The sequence below is a fragment of the Sturnus vulgaris genome, chromosome 2, assembly GCF_052056855.1.
Source record: "Sturnus vulgaris isolate bStuVul1 chromosome 2, bStuVul1.hap1, whole genome shotgun sequence".
Classification (NCBI taxonomy): Eukaryota; Metazoa; Chordata; class Aves; order Passeriformes; family Sturnidae; genus Sturnus; species Sturnus vulgaris.
Genome location: NC_142244.1, coordinates 86,670,841 through 86,686,284, shown reverse-complemented (window position 1 = coordinate 86,686,284; position 15,444 = coordinate 86,670,841). Strand labels below are relative to the sequence as shown.

Sequence of the window (15,444 nt, the reverse complement as noted above, 5' to 3'; positions counted from 1 at the left end):
GTCCAGAAGGAACAGGCTGGCACCTCTGAACCCAGACCCAGTGCAGGACTGACAAGGAAAAGGGGAGAGTGCAGCACTGCAATATCAAAGAGCAGAGAAGGTTGCATATTTTGAATAGGAGCACTTCAGGTTTTGAGCTTCCTCATCTTCTATCCAGAAGACCACTACAAGCAAAGAACAGCAAAGAGAATTCCTCTCTTGCAAACTTCTGTCAATAACATGTCTTTATAGAACTTCAAGGTCTCATCTTTTTCTTGTTCTTAAATTAGGTGCTGGTACATGAGGAATGGTCATTTCTCTTGATTATTCCCTGAACAGCACAGATGACTCTCCTGCACTAAGTCCTGGATGATAATAAAAGTCTCAGCATAGTAAAAATACTGGCAAGAATTTACTGGAAGATCACAGAAAAATGAACAGGCCTTTATGATACAAGGCTTTAGTTAAAAAATGCTGATAGTTCATCAAGGAAAAGAATAAGATCATCTTTTGATCCCCAAGCCTTAAAATTTGGCAGAGTTATTCAATAAAAAATTTCATTTTCAGTCTCATGTAAAAGGCACTAACAAGATGCTAAGGAATGGCAAAAGAGAAGAAAAAAAAAGAGAAAAAGTTAAAAGAAAAGAAGGAATGAGAAAAGGGGAAAGATGACAAAGGAAATACAATACCAAACTAAGATGCAAAGATGTAGCTTCTTAAGAAAGACTGTAATTTAAATAATATAAACAGTTTCTGATTGAAAGAGGGACAGTAGACAAAACATAATTTGGTAAATTTAAATGAAATGTAACTTCTTAATTATACTGTTATTCTTTTGTTTATTCAACTTATAGGAAACATTATATGGGAATTTTTGAAGCACAATTCTGGAACACTATTTTGACCTTTCTTTCAATAGAACAAAGGAGTCCATAGTATCCTGAAGGCTCAAAATTCAAGAGATGGAAATTTAAAATTGTAATTCCTAAATATAAATAAAATGTTATCTTTTTCACAGCTAACTAAAAACTGATTTATGGACATTACCCAGCTGTTTTGTTAAATAAAACTTTCTTTTTAAGACAACTAAAGTCTATTTATTTTATTGCCTATTGAATTAATTTGGAAATACACACATTACCTGTCTCTGTAGTGAAGCAGCAGTGAAAGATTCATGCCCCTCAACAATTTTCATTAGCAAAGTTATCCACTGAGATGTACTAAGAGTGCTGCACATCTGAGGCATGAGTGCTATGCTTCGAATGAATCCCAACGTGCACCAACTCCTATGCTGTTCTTTATAAACTAATTTATTTGGCAAGGAAGCTAAAAACAAAAAGATACATATACATGTAATAGTTGACTTTTTCACCAGCTATGTAGTTCTCTATATGCTACATGGGGCTTTTCTGGACAAATCAGAACACCAAGCTATTTCACTGTCTTTATACTAAATATTAATTTCTATTTTAGAGCCTATAATTCATTTTATAATATAGGTCTTTAAAACAATTCTCACCATTACACTGTTTCCTCATTTCAAAGCAGTTAACAGTACTACTTCTGAAATTACAAAAAAGCTACAAAAAGGAGTATGACACACCCAGATGCCAAACATAAAGTTGCTAATAAATTAATTGTTAAGGTAAACAATTCACATCTCACATTGCATGCACACATGCATTTCTTCTGCTTTTACTGTTTATATTCTAAGAAAACACAGAATCATTTATATTGCCTTTAAAAATTAAGATTTTAAAAGCCCTGAGAATGCGTTTTCCAGCCTTTGGCCTTAAAAAGATTAAAAACTAGTAAGAAAAGGTTTACAAACTTACAAGACAACAAAGCACAACACAGAAGCACACAGCTCAATCAGACTGCTGCTATGTAATATACCTGATTTATCTATTGTTCCACTCTCCACAAGCATACGGAGAAGACCACACAAAGTCCGAGTAGCATCACTTTGCATGACTTCAGCATGGACACCAGCAGAGAGACACAGTGTCTGCAACAGGTTCACAGTACTTGTCAGCATCATGGCTGTAGGGTGGAGATTCCTTTCAACTTGTTCTCCTTCTGAAGGGAGACACAAAAGGCAAAGGAATACATTAATAGTGAGTTATTTTATTTCATGAATGTTCTCAAACAAACATTATGCTAATGATTTGTCATAAATATTTTCTCTGAGATGATCTGACATGAAGATTGCTTACTGCCAACTCCAAAAGCAAAATATAAACCAGGTATTTTGCACGTATATTTTCAAGTTTTTCCTCTAGCAGTACCCAGCTGAAAGGAATTCTAAAGTATTGCCAAGAACAGGGAAACACTCTGACTAAATGTATAATTAGGCTACATAAAAATCCAACTTCAGAATTTTACTAACATATGTTAAAATGTATACCTCCAGGTATCCATAACTGAAACTATTTTAACTGAATAATATTATTTTCTCTGATCCATGAATATGCAACAAATGTGACACCATCTTGTCTATCTTCCTGTCTCACAGTAAAGTCATATTAAGATTCTGTTCAGAAATGTACACCTATGAAATTAATCTTCTTTGAGGAAGCAGCTGCCCCTGTGAAAAAAAAACTTTTATATTACAAGAGACCAATTTTAAAATTCAACTAAAACTGTGCTTCCACTTTTATACATATATATTATTTTTTTACCAGAATCATCCTCAGTGTCTGAATCCTCTGTTGTGGGCTGTGTTGCAGGTGGTGGCTCAGCTAGTTTGAGATCATATTTTCCTTCCTTTCCCATTCTGTAAGAATTTGTACTTCCAGTGTCCCACTGCACTCTAATCCAGCCATCTTCTCCCAGCTCTCCAATCACACGACCCAAACCTGGTGTGGGTCCATCCTGACAGAAGACAGAGGTACAAGTTACTCAATCAACAACACTAATTCTTACCCAAAGTTCAAAAAGTAATAATACAATTGCTCCTTTTTGTTGCTAACCTAATGATTAGGCAGTAAACATTCAATGGGGTTTGAAAAATTAAGCATGAAGTTAGAAATCTCAAAATTTTCAAAAGAATCACCCCAGTAAGCTGCATATTTGGACACTCATGATTAGATCTCTCTTATGTCTAACATAAGTAGAAGTGATGTCCTACATAGTTGAAAGTGTATACTATTATAGCAAATAAGTTATTCAGTTTCCTGTTAAATGGTAAAGTAGCAGAGTCTCACTAAAGCAGAATTTTAAACATCTCCAAAAAGGATGTTAAACAAATAATTAAAATATTTTAATTCTCCAAGGATTTTGTGGTAAATGGTCAGAATTACACAGCATTGCTGTAAGACAGTGAAGGATTGATAAAGCTGGTTGTGAAAAACACGGGCTGTGCCTCTTGCTTATCTTGCACCTGTCTCCAGCAAGGCCTGTCACAACTGAGTGACATCTGGAGTGGCACACAGCTCTCACGCACTGATGTTGTTTCAGTGAGGCACTGAGGGGCACCTAGGCTCAAACAACAGCCACAATCCCTCCAGCATGAAAAATAAGCCTTGGTATAAATACAGTTCATTCAGGAGATAAGGATGCACACAAAGACCCTCTGATGAAGGTCAGAGAGCTCCTAATGCTGCCTCAGGACATGGAGGAAGATTCAAGTGTTTATTCTCTCTTTTGCCAACTATAAATTCTGACAAAAGGTAACAACATTAAGCCCTATTATTAACTCAGGCATCCCTCAGGATGCAGAAGAAGGAAAACATGGGATGTGTAATAATGCTTGTATGGCCAAAGTCACCAAATCCCACCTACAACATGATTACACCAATCCACTGGGACAGGGCAAAATTTACAGTATAAAAGAGTGGCTTCAGGGGCAAAAAGGGATGGAGGGGGGAAACTCAGCCTGCTCAAGATCTGTTGACAGACTACTTCTCTCTTCTTTTCCCAGAGAGAAGCCTTTATGTGAGCTTTGCATCTCCAACAGCATTGGAGCACACTTGGGATATTAACTTACATACACACAGATATACATGTGTATACAGTGCTATTAGATCTCTCATTACACTTTGTGTCACAACACATACTAACACTCTGTAGTTAGTGCACTTATCACCAGTAATCCTGAGCCTGCTTTTCAGATGCTTCAATTAACCACACCAGTTGTGAAACGGGATCATGCAAGTCCTTACTGAATCCATCAGACCTACAGAACTGCACTGGTAAACTGCACTATTTGTGCTTCTGTGCTCTTGCAAGTTCTCGTCCAAACTCAGCCAGACTTACAATGCTAAACTGAGCCACAATCAGAAATTAAGCCCAGCTGCAACAAGCCCCTCTGATCTCTGAGGAACAGCTGGAATGAAAGGTTTATTTTCTGTTAAATTCTCATATCCTTAATTCAACATTTTTGGAATGCAAATTGCCCTTAAGTTTGAATGACCAGAAACTTCACAGACAGTCCACAGAACAGAGACTTTAGATAATAACACACCCAAAACCTGCACGAAAAAAAGTTGTACCTGATCACCCCATTTCCAGTCTACCCCTCTCACTACTCTGGTACCAATTTTCATCATGGCTGCCAGCTCTGGTCCAGAAACAGGGAGCTGAACAGGTGTAGTTTCCTTTCTTGATTCTTCTAGGACTGTGGCAGAAGCCCCATGAGAAGAGGCAATCATATCTTCTTCAATATTATCCGAACTGGGTCCTAACAAGGAAAAAACATGCAAGAGATTAAATCCAGCTACACATGTACGGAAGTATCTTTGTCACACTACACTTACAGGCACATAGATTTGTAATATCAAAGTAGTAACAAACAGGAAAGCTGACTAGCAGGTGGTAAGTCAAACGACCTTTTAGAAAATTTGAGTGTAATTGTTTTGAATGCACAGGAATTGAAATACTTAATTTTGAATGAAAAAACAAGTGACAAATAAGACATTAATAACGATGACTCAATTGGCTCAATGGTTCTACAAACAGAATTTTTTAAAAAAACTTTCGGTGCATACTCCAGTTAAACACAAGTTACAGGAACAAATGTTTGTTATTATCCAAGAAAACAAGGAGAAAAATCATGGCAATTTGAATCATAGCAAAACACACCAGAGAACTTCTCTAACAGAACAAAGAAAGCTTCAAGCTTAAATATGCAGACTGGGAACATTTTTCATATTTATAACAAATGAAATGGAGAGTAGAGAGTAGGCAGTTTTTACTACTTTAATTTTTCATTTTTAATTTATTTGCATTGGTTCCACCAAAACTACACATTAACTGAAATTTTAGCAAAGGATGGCCAAAGTTCACACTCTGAAAAAAGAAAAAGACTGAATAAAGGCTGCAAGTAAATAAACCTCCTTCTCAGTCATGCTTGCAGATGTGGTTTTTGTACCAGGGTAAAGATAAATAGCATTGAGCACTACCATCAAGCAGCAAAGTGATTCTGTAATCTGGGTACACTAACAGGTAAAAAATACAGGAGATGTGTAAAGCAAATGTTTTCTTCCAAGCAAGAAGGGAGAAGTGTACCTATGAGCCGCAGCGTGGTCTGTGTCAGGGCCAGCATGCCAGAATTGAGCAGGAGGCTCAAGGTGTTTGCGCCGTGCTGCAGAGTCAACATGTTCAGCATGACCAGCAGAAAACGGGCTTGTGGAATAGTTCCAAGACTTGGTCCTGCTGGATTCTCATTAGTAATTGTTTGAAGAGGAACAGGCTGCAGACCTAGTTCAAATGTAATATAAATAACAACATCAGCTGACATTTGGGAGCTGCAATAGAATAGGTTATAGATTTGTTAGACTGATGGTTTAAAATATTTTTTATTCCCTGCTTGGCTTTGAGAACTTCCAAGCAGAAGTTCCAAAAAACTGATTATAATTTCTATTTTCCTGCTAAAATGTTACTAATGAGTAATCAATCACCTGTTGCCAGGAAATCAGCAATATACTCAAACACTGAAAAGTGAGTTAACAGGGGGTCAAAGGTGGGAAGGTTGGAATGACACACAGAAACAAAGTCAGAGTAATTCTCAACAGAAATCAAGGGAACCGATTTCAACATCCTAATTATTGGGAACTTTAAAAAAAAAAGCAATAATATTAATGTAAAACAGTTTTCCCACAGAAAACAGTAACAAGATGAGATTCACCTAGTTCTTTAAACTTGGCATTAGCATCCAGCAAGATGTTCCGGACATTCTGAATAGCCCATGCGTACAGCTTCCCAAAAGTTACTTCCAGCAGCATTCTGTTAAACGGCGGGATCAGATCGACGTCCTTCAAACAGTCAGTAAGAGGCTCCCTTCAAAGAAAAACAACAACCACCAAAATAAGTATTGTTTTCTTATGAAAGCATTGTGGAAGCAACAGCACCAAGAACTTTTACCCTATATTGGCTCCTTCTGGAATAAGCCTCTGCCATCCACAGAACATAGCATACTGCACAGATGGGAGCAAAAAATTTTTAGCTGACAATTTCAGAATAGTGTCTATTCCCTCCAGACGAACTTCTGCTCTTTCCAACTGTCAAAGAGAAAAAACAAATTTTCATACTTATGTAAACTGCTAATAACTGTCATAATTATGTAAGTGGCACGTTTTCATTCATGTTACCTGTTTTAATAAACATTTTCTCATTTTTTCTACATCCACCGGCTCTTCTTTAAGTGCAAATTCAACAATGGTGTTAAGGAGGGCAGACTGTGGATACAAGCCTTGAACATTTTGTTTCAGCCATTTGTATTTGTGGACACCTGTAACTGTACTCAAAATTGGCTGCCACTTATCCTGCAAAACGAGAAGTTAGCTTGTTAAAACTTTCTAAACTATTTTAAGTTGCTGAAAATATAAAGTTATTTCATATAAATCAATTTCTAAATTTGCATGGGGGGAAAATGAAAACTTCTTCAAAGTCAGGAAAAATATTATTTTAATTCATTATCTTTTTTACTACTGCTACATAAAATTTCAAATGCGTTAATGTTCAAAAAAAGAGGAAGTACCCCATCACAACATTTTATTTTGAAATGAAATTTTATCTAAGATTATCAATAATTTTAAAATTAGAGAAGGTTTCTTTACATATGCGAAATACATAGTACAACCTAATTTTTAAAAATCATTCCAAGTTTCACTGAAACAACATCTCATACTAAATTATGCATCCCAAACAGCATTATCAGAAGACTAAATGTCAAGTTATAGCAATCATGTTTTAGCTCATTCTTTTTTCTCTTTTTATTTTTATTGACAAGGTTGATGGAAAATCTGATATCCTACCTTGGGTGATTTGATTGGTATGGGCTTTTTATCTATAGGTACAGGACTGTGAGGTACCACACAAGATTCTTCTAAATCACTCTCTTCATTTCCTATTTTGGATTCTTCTACATCAGCAGATTCGGATTTTTTTGGCACTATAAAAAATGAATATTATTTTTTCATGCAGTCTGATTAGATTTCACAGCACCACATTTTTAGGTTTGCATGATAACCTAAGCACACACAATACTTAAGATCAGTCTGTAATAAAATGGAAATGTAGTCTTGGTAAACTCTATATCTAACTATTACCAAATAACTCTGGTATTACCTGCAATATGCTTTTATCTCTAAAGGCAAACTTGAAAAGCCCTTTGGTGTCTGTTCACCATATTAATTTATTTTCAGTTAAATCATTGTTTGACTACACTTCAATAAAAAATGATTTCTAAAAATACGTCACTTCCAGTGGAATGTTACTAAAGCCAATTCAGAGGGTCTGATGTTGAAGGATCATTTTTAATACATTGGAACATGAATAAACATGCCTCAAGTCAAATTGACACTTTTGTTTGCCAGTTCTTGCTGTAGGATCTCTTATATGCAACCACTGGTTTAGGAAACTTCATGACAAAGCAGCAGAAAGCAAATAGCTTCAATGCTTTATCTAAGGAGAGTCTCACATAGCAGTATAGCTTGAAATAAGATAGATTTCCATTGTTTCAAAGAGAATACAACATTAATTCTGCCTTACCTCTTTTTTTCCTTTTTTCTCTAATGATCTTCTGAGCTACCCTTCGCCATCGAGGCAAGGAACTAAGAAGTTTAAATTTGGACATTATAGAGAGATCATTGCAAACTGCAGGACGCAGCTCATTGAATAAGAATCTCAAACGCTCAATGACAGGAGCACAAACTTCCTTGTAAGAACGCCCTTGTTCCTGATGTGTCTACAAAAGACATTGGAAGATTGAATTATTGTATAATACGCAATAAAATGAACAATATGTAACTTTTAAATGAAACACTTCAAAAGAAAATTGTTCTTAACATCAGCAACTAAGAGACTTACCTTAATCAGTGAGCACTTTGCTTGGTAGACAACGCGACACACATCCACTACAGATTTTGGTAAGGTTTTGTGCTTTACCTGGTCAACTCCAAGGGTACCAGGATGAACAAGAGACAGTGCTACATGACCTTAATGGGAAAAGACAATGTTTGAATATGCATTTACAGAACCATCCGAAGCAGAATTTAAACAGGTCAAAACAAACACACCACAAGCCTACCTACCCAAATCTTCATGCTTCAGAAGACAACACAGTAACAGACGTCCTACTTCCTCCACAGGATGCTCAGGAGGGAATGTGATTGGTGTTGTTAAGTGACACTGCTTACAGTATCTCTCTATTTGACACAAGAAGTCCTAAGAAAACACATAACAGTCTCTGTTTAACTTCGGTTTTAAAATATAGTGAAAGGACTCAAAATACCACAGGCAGCATTTAAATAGCACTGAATAACCTCCACAATCTGAACTAACATTCCTGAGATACAATATGGACTGTGTGCAATTTAATACACAGCAACTACAACTCAATACTATAAATACCCTACATCCTTTCTTCTGTATGAAGAGAGAAACGTATGACTCAAGGAATAAAGCTACTACTCCTTTGATCTCTTCATAAGATATCAGGTCACCTAACAAAACTTTCAATCGTCTTCTGAAAAATCATAATTCATCATTATCACTATTCCCAAAGACAGACTTAGGGTTTTTTTCATAAAGGAGCTGAACTCAGAGGATTAGAAAATCAGAATGTATTACAGAAGATAATGATCAATGAAAATAACAGGGGTTTTCACAATATCCACAATTCCAACTATGTGAAACTTAAACCTCAAAGCCCATAGAGATTTTAAGACAAAGGCATACGTGAATCTAAAACATAAAACACATTTGCATCTTGACAAAAAATCTCCATCTCAGTTCAAATGGAGGGGAACAGGATCTCTCAATGCTACTGAAACTGGACATCAGAAGGAATGAATTACTAATTTTTTTGTAAGAATACTCAAATTTCTTAGTTCTCCAATTCAAAAACTCTGAAGAAATAACATACTGTTATGCTATTAAGTGAAATATACACATTTTATCCATTCCTTTCACAAAAGGTAATTCTGAAATAACTTTTTCAATTATTTTGCTATAACCTTTGGAGAAGTTTCACCACTAACTACCACCCTTCAGAAACAGTGTCTGTGCACAGAACTACTGAGGGCTTACCTTCACAGTGTGATCCTGAATATTATTATCTGCAATAGCTTGGAGAAAGGGTTGTGAATGGTCACTCAAAGTCAATCGATGTGAATATAGCTTTGATTTATTTGGAGTAGTGTTACCAGGTGAACTGCAATGGTCTTCATCTTTTTCCTCATTGTAACTGTAATGAATCTGACTAGTTTGCAAGCCTCCAGAAAAGATCGATGACTTCAACCATTCTAAAATAAAGAAAACGTGAGTGAATATTCTGATCAAAGACTAAGCTATCAAGACTCAATTTCTTCTCATAAAATGCATTCACAGGCTTCAACAACATTTAGCAAGTTTCTCTTTTGCTGAAACTTTTTCACATGAATTAAAAAGGGTTCTGTAACCAAGAAACAATTAAGTAACAGGGCAGTCATCATATGTTTAGAGATATAGGGCCTTAGCAACTTGTCTGCCATTAATATTGAATTATACCTTCTATTCACCTAACCAAGACACCCAGTAAGAAAACATCCAATACCACATGATCCAGGCACTCTTAACTGACAACATATTGGTGAGATAGGAGCATTGTTTTATGTTGCATACTATGAAATTCTGAATTCAACTGCTCAAAATTATCTAATCCCTATTTAAATCTTGCAAAATTATTGAGATCTTGAAAAGTATGATAGTTAATGCTAAGAATAAACAACTCCTACAGAAGATATCAAGTCTAACGAAGTGTTAAATTTTCAGCTAACGTATTTGTCCATTGTCTTCTTCTTGCATGTTTTCACAAATATTTATCACTTATGAAAGCTCAAAATGATGTCCTGCTTACTGGCACATTCAATTTCCAGAGGAGAAAGTGGGGTGCTCATTGCCAGGTAGGAAGCGTGCAGTCCAAGGAGAAGACCCAAATTCCGTTCTGTGTCTATCAGAGGTGATGACAGAGTGCTGAGATCTGGCGTTGTAATCACTTCCTGGTCAGGCTGCACAAAAGAAATGGCAATTATAAGACAGAACTGACCTCCAACAAGAAATCTGACAGCAAAGCAATGCTTGACTTTAGTAAGCATTTGCCCATTACTACATTTTTACCTCTATGTACTGGCCAACACAGAAAGCGTGCATTGATTCCCGTGTGTCCTCAAACTGCAAAGCAGCTTCCAAAGCAACAACTGGGTCCTCACCAGCAAACTGAGCTAATGAAAGAATTAAGTAGTCAATATAGGATCTAAAAATCTCTTAATTCTACCTGGTTTTGAAACAAAAGTAATTTGTATCTTTAAGTCAGATGAAAATTCTCACCAAGTATGCTACTGCCAGTTAAAGACTGGGTTTGGAAGTCCTTTATATCATACACTTTCCCATCGATCACTGTCCAAAATCCTCCATCTTTGTTGTGGTTCTCTAGATCAGCCTTACGTATAAGTGTCACCTCCTCATTATTTCTGCAACTCTGGCCAGTAAAAAATGAACCTATCCATATAAAACAGAAAAGAGAATTTAACAACTAGAAATCAGAAAGTAAGGGGTTTTTTGTGAACATTATTTTAACAGTTGCCTAATTCTTCACATCTGTTCAAAAGCTGCTTATTTTTTTATATGCTCCAAAGTAAAAGTGGTTATTATTACATTCCTGTCTACATATCGTGCAATTAATGGACAGAATACTGTGTTCTTTTATGCACTAATTATTAATGTCACCTAGCATTGCCCAGCTATATGAATGTTTTGTGTGGAGGTGGAGCAGAACAATCAGTTTTTTGCTAAATCACTGCTCAAATCACTTCTTCCTCTGAATTACTTTGGTTTTATTACTCACTTGCCTGCAAGGAATTTGCTGTGTATTTCGTTTCAGCTTAAATTCAGCTATTTTAATATACAAGAAACCTCCCTTTTGACCATGAGACAGCTCATATTACAAAATACCCTGAGAAAATAAAAATTCCTTATTTCAAAGCTTTCATGTTACTCATCCTTTGTATTACAGACAGAACTTAGTAACAAAATGCCTAGATGTACTACTCAGGTTTCCACTGCAACTTTTCATACTCAAAATGCGAAATGATGCAAACTATTTCTTGAAAAAGCTGCATCTGTACTCTGCTTAAAACTACCTCCATATGTAACTTCCTTTAGAATGTACTGACAGAGATAAATACTGCCTTATGACTGCCATATAATTTGGTTAATAAGACTTCGTATTGTGAAGTAGGATTCCCTTCCTGAAAACAGTTCATGAATAGCCACCATTTTTACAAAGCTACTTTATGAAAGCAGTCCAGATGCTGCTAAATTCATACCCATTATTCCTGGCCATGCTAAATCCTCGTTGTCGTCCCTTTCCTTTCCAGGGGCTAAGTGGTTAAATCTGTCTAGATGTTCCAGCAAGCCAGCCAACAGAGGGATAGCACCAGCCTCCTGCATTAATCCAGCATTTTTACTGAGGAGTAGCACTATAGAAACCACCAGCTCTGGAAGAAGAATGCCTAAAACAAAAAACAAACACAGAAGGTACTCACAATTGGTTCAAGTTCTACATTCATTGCATTGCAGAAGTAAATCAACATTAATATATTCTGCCTTCAGATAGTGTTGAGTACAAAGGTCTTGCCTTCCTCATTGAATTTTCCCTCCTCCTCTCCCATTAACCAAAAAATTAAACTGACTCCTTCCTAGCCATTTAGAACTTTCAAGAAAGTCTTTAAATTCCATAGAAGGGAAAGAAAATAGGACAACGAGTTAAAACCTACCTGTTAAATCTCCATCCACAACACAAGACACTTCTGCAAAATGCCTATGACTAGTACAAGCAATGCTGGTTGCCACAGGAAGTATATCACCAATGTGTGTGCACAGAAGTGCAGTGTATTTCTTCAACAAAGAACCAACACCTAAGAGGTCGGGACCTGTATAGAAACAAAGGAAGAGCACAGAAAACCATCACATAGTTATATTTAAGAAACAGACTTCAAAAGCTGACAAACTCTTCTGAAATTATGCCACTCGATATTAGCACTAATTTAGCAAATCACATCTTTTTAGAGATTTATAAAACGTTTATTATCTAAATCCTATTGCCTAACCAAAAAAGATTTCACTTACAGAAAACAAAGTAAATAAACTACTTTTAAAAGCTGTTCAGGCAGCAACCAGGCTGATAAGCGAGACAAAAAGATAAACTGAAATAAGAAACTGTTATCCTGTAAAATCTATTACAGAAATACTTGGGGAGGGATCAGAGGTTATATGCTTTTATTTTTAAAACCACAACTTACTGTATGTATTAAGGACCTGGCCAACACAATCTGCTGGGTAAAGTTTGCTAACAAGCAGACGCTGAAAACGGAGCAACAGGTCCAGAGAAGCAGATCTCTCCTTGCTGTAAATTTCCTGGTCCATGCAGGAAGAAATGCGACGAGCAACATCTTTTAGTTTGGCTATGGTCTGGGAAGCAATGTTCCTAAGAGGTATAAAAGTATCACTTAAGGGGAGCTCAGAGTGAAGACAGCCCACAGGTTAAGTTTTTGCTACAATTTTTGCACAAATATATAAGAAACCTCTGCAAAGTTCACAAGCAGAACTTTCACTCCTTTGCACTGCAGTACTCCGAAAGTCAACAGCTTTGTGGATACATTTTAGTTAAAAGGATTTGTAAAATAGCTCAAGTTTGTGCTTTTTGTCATCACTCACTACAAAACAAAATCTGACAATCTTCACTGAGAGGCTGCAGTGAAAGCCATGACAATACAGAGCTCAAAAGAATCTCAGAACTGATTAAATTAAATGGTTGCCATCACAATTAAGTGAAAAAGTAAAATAAATTTCTTGGTAAACTCATAATTATTTCATGCTATACATCCTCTATGTTAAATACTCCTGTAGCTCCTCTGGCTGATATAAAGCAGCTTTGTTGTCAGCACCCAAATTGGTCATGCCTTCAAAAGTTTCAGTCAAGAATTTAAAATTGAGGTTTCTTCCCCATTTACAGTCTCCTTGAGGCACTTCTAAACAAATATGACAAAATACTCAGTTCTAAACAAATTTGAGGTGATTCTCACACTTTGCAAGGACAGTCTTTAAACATTTGTCCTACATTTGGTACAAAAACTTTCAGATACTTCTTTCAGAGATAAAGTATCAAAATCCATAAAAGAAAGGCAGTCTTTCTAAAACTGGGTAATTTAGCATAGAACATTTCTCCTTAGCAAACATAACAGAGCAGAACTACAAATAAGCTATAAGAATGTTCAATATTTTGAATTCTGAGGAGCTAAAAATGCTAGCAAGAGACTTTATTTGTTAACCAAAATTAACCATTGTTTAGCTGACTAGTTCACAGAATATCTAAATACATCTTCTGTATAAAAGAGAAATTCCAAACAATTACCTTAGTAACTGCTGAATTAACTGAACTAATGGTAAACTTTGTTTTCCTGCAGATTCATAGATTCCAGTGTTAATAAGGTCTTTGTCCAGTGGAGTTCTGCTTCTATGAAGTGTTGATGCATTTGCTTCTTGTTCATCAATTTCTTTTTCCTTCTGTGCTTCCTTTTTTGCTTCAATATCCTAAAAAAGTGAATCAAGTTAAAGAAAACACACAGACTTCCACTATGATTATGAAACATTTTGCTAACAAGTATTCATGGTAAGAAGGCCAAGTTACTTTTACCTACAGCGAAAATGAAACAAAATGCATTTGTATAACAAACAAAATGCATATTGTATATTCTGTAACAACCACATTGGCACACTTTTTAAAAACAAGTAGAATGTAAGAAGGAGAAGGGAGGGATGAGGGTGGTGAAGGTGGTAAACAGTAGGGGAGCTCCACAAAACCATGGTGGACATAGGCCAGTAGCTGCTGCACAGATCACAACTGAAGACACATTTACTCTTGTATTTATAGAAGTAACCAATTCAGTCCCCTGTAGAAGAACCTGAACTGCAAAGCTGAGGAACCATACCTGAATTTCAGCAGTAATAGCAGCATTCAGTGCAGACTCTAAGCCTCCATCAGCCATCAAGCTGCCCACCAAGAGGTCAATCATAAATCTACGTCCCGGGCTTACATTCATTTCGTTTCCTGAAACTAAGAACGGAAGAAGCCATGAACGAAGCCCAAATGCAAGGCCCCAAACCCCGAGGTTCCAGCGTGAGGTCTGACCTGCACTGGGCAGGAGCGCGGAGAGCGCCCTGGCGCGCTCCTCGGCCGTGGGCAGCAGCACGGACCAGCCGCTCTGCAGCACCGCCTGCGCCGCCGACTGCACCGTGTTCAGGACCCCGGCATTGCTGGCCAGGGTCACCACTGTCTGCTTCAGGCTGTTCAGCAGGATGCTGCCCAGACCTAACCCAAGGCATTCTGGATCCACCTGATGACTAATGGCAGCATGAAGCTGGAAAAAAAAAAGAAAGAAAAAAAAAAAAAAAAAAAAAAAAAAAAAAAAAAAAGAGGGAGGGAAAGAAAAATTTTAATTAACAAGTGATACGAACTTCGGAAGTAAAGTCTCTCCTGGATCAAGGAAGTTCAGTGACCAAAATACAAACTTTCACCTGAAAATCTGCAAAATTAAAGGGAAATGCCTACATCCTGAATTCAAACCAATACTCAAAGATTATGAACGGTAGCTATAAGCCCCAAAGTTCTGAAGTAAACCTAAAGAATAACCTAAACTGTTTCTGCGTCACTACATTATGCTAGAAAAATAGCACATTTTCAGTGACTGTCAGACACCAATTAAAGAGGTCATTCACTTTTAAAAATGCTATTTAAAATTCATAAGAATGCTCAAAATCTGAGTATACAAGGCTTAATCCATTTAGACATTGTTTTTATAGTTCATTGTTAATGAAACCCAGAAGCTGTGAAGAAAATCCAAGAGCAACCACTAGATGCCAAATTTCAAAGAGTATAAAATGACAGTGCAGTTATTTCACTTTCTAAAATCAATAAGAGTGTTT

At 36.5% G+C, this 15,444-nt stretch overlaps 1 protein-coding gene across 2 annotated transcripts in view; it reads right to left on the bottom strand.

Moving 5' to 3' along the window:
* Positions 1-15,444, bottom strand: part of HERC2 (HECT and RLD domain containing E3 ubiquitin protein ligase 2) — a 102,526-nt gene that overhangs the window by 48,457 nt on the left and 38,625 nt on the right. For both annotated transcript variants that reach the window (XM_014892520.2, XM_014892527.2), the window contains exons 18-39: positions 14,651-14,879; positions 14,451-14,575; positions 13,874-14,052; positions 12,762-12,946; positions 12,237-12,392; positions 11,787-11,972; positions 10,789-10,959; positions 10,579-10,682; positions 10,319-10,469; positions 9,511-9,725; positions 8,514-8,646; positions 8,290-8,417; positions 7,972-8,167; positions 7,236-7,372; positions 6,570-6,743; positions 6,343-6,479; positions 6,107-6,258; positions 5,488-5,679; positions 4,473-4,660; positions 2,661-2,853; positions 1,876-2,058; positions 1,121-1,305 (exon numbers count right to left, since the gene is read on the bottom strand). In XM_014892520.2, coding sequence (XP_014748006.2) covers positions 1,121-1,305; positions 1,876-2,058; positions 2,661-2,853; positions 4,473-4,660; positions 5,488-5,679; positions 6,107-6,258; positions 6,343-6,479; positions 6,570-6,743; positions 7,236-7,372; positions 7,972-8,167; positions 8,290-8,417; positions 8,514-8,646; positions 9,511-9,725; positions 10,319-10,469; positions 10,579-10,682; positions 10,789-10,959; positions 11,787-11,972; positions 12,237-12,392; positions 12,762-12,946; positions 13,874-14,052; positions 14,451-14,575; positions 14,651-14,879 — 3,699 coding nt within the window. The remainder of the gene's footprint in view (positions 1-1,120; positions 1,306-1,875; positions 2,059-2,660; positions 2,854-4,472; positions 4,661-5,487; positions 5,680-6,106; positions 6,259-6,342; positions 6,480-6,569; positions 6,744-7,235; positions 7,373-7,971; positions 8,168-8,289; positions 8,418-8,513; positions 8,647-9,510; positions 9,726-10,318; positions 10,470-10,578; positions 10,683-10,788; positions 10,960-11,786; positions 11,973-12,236; positions 12,393-12,761; positions 12,947-13,873; positions 14,053-14,450; positions 14,576-14,650; positions 14,880-15,444) is intronic.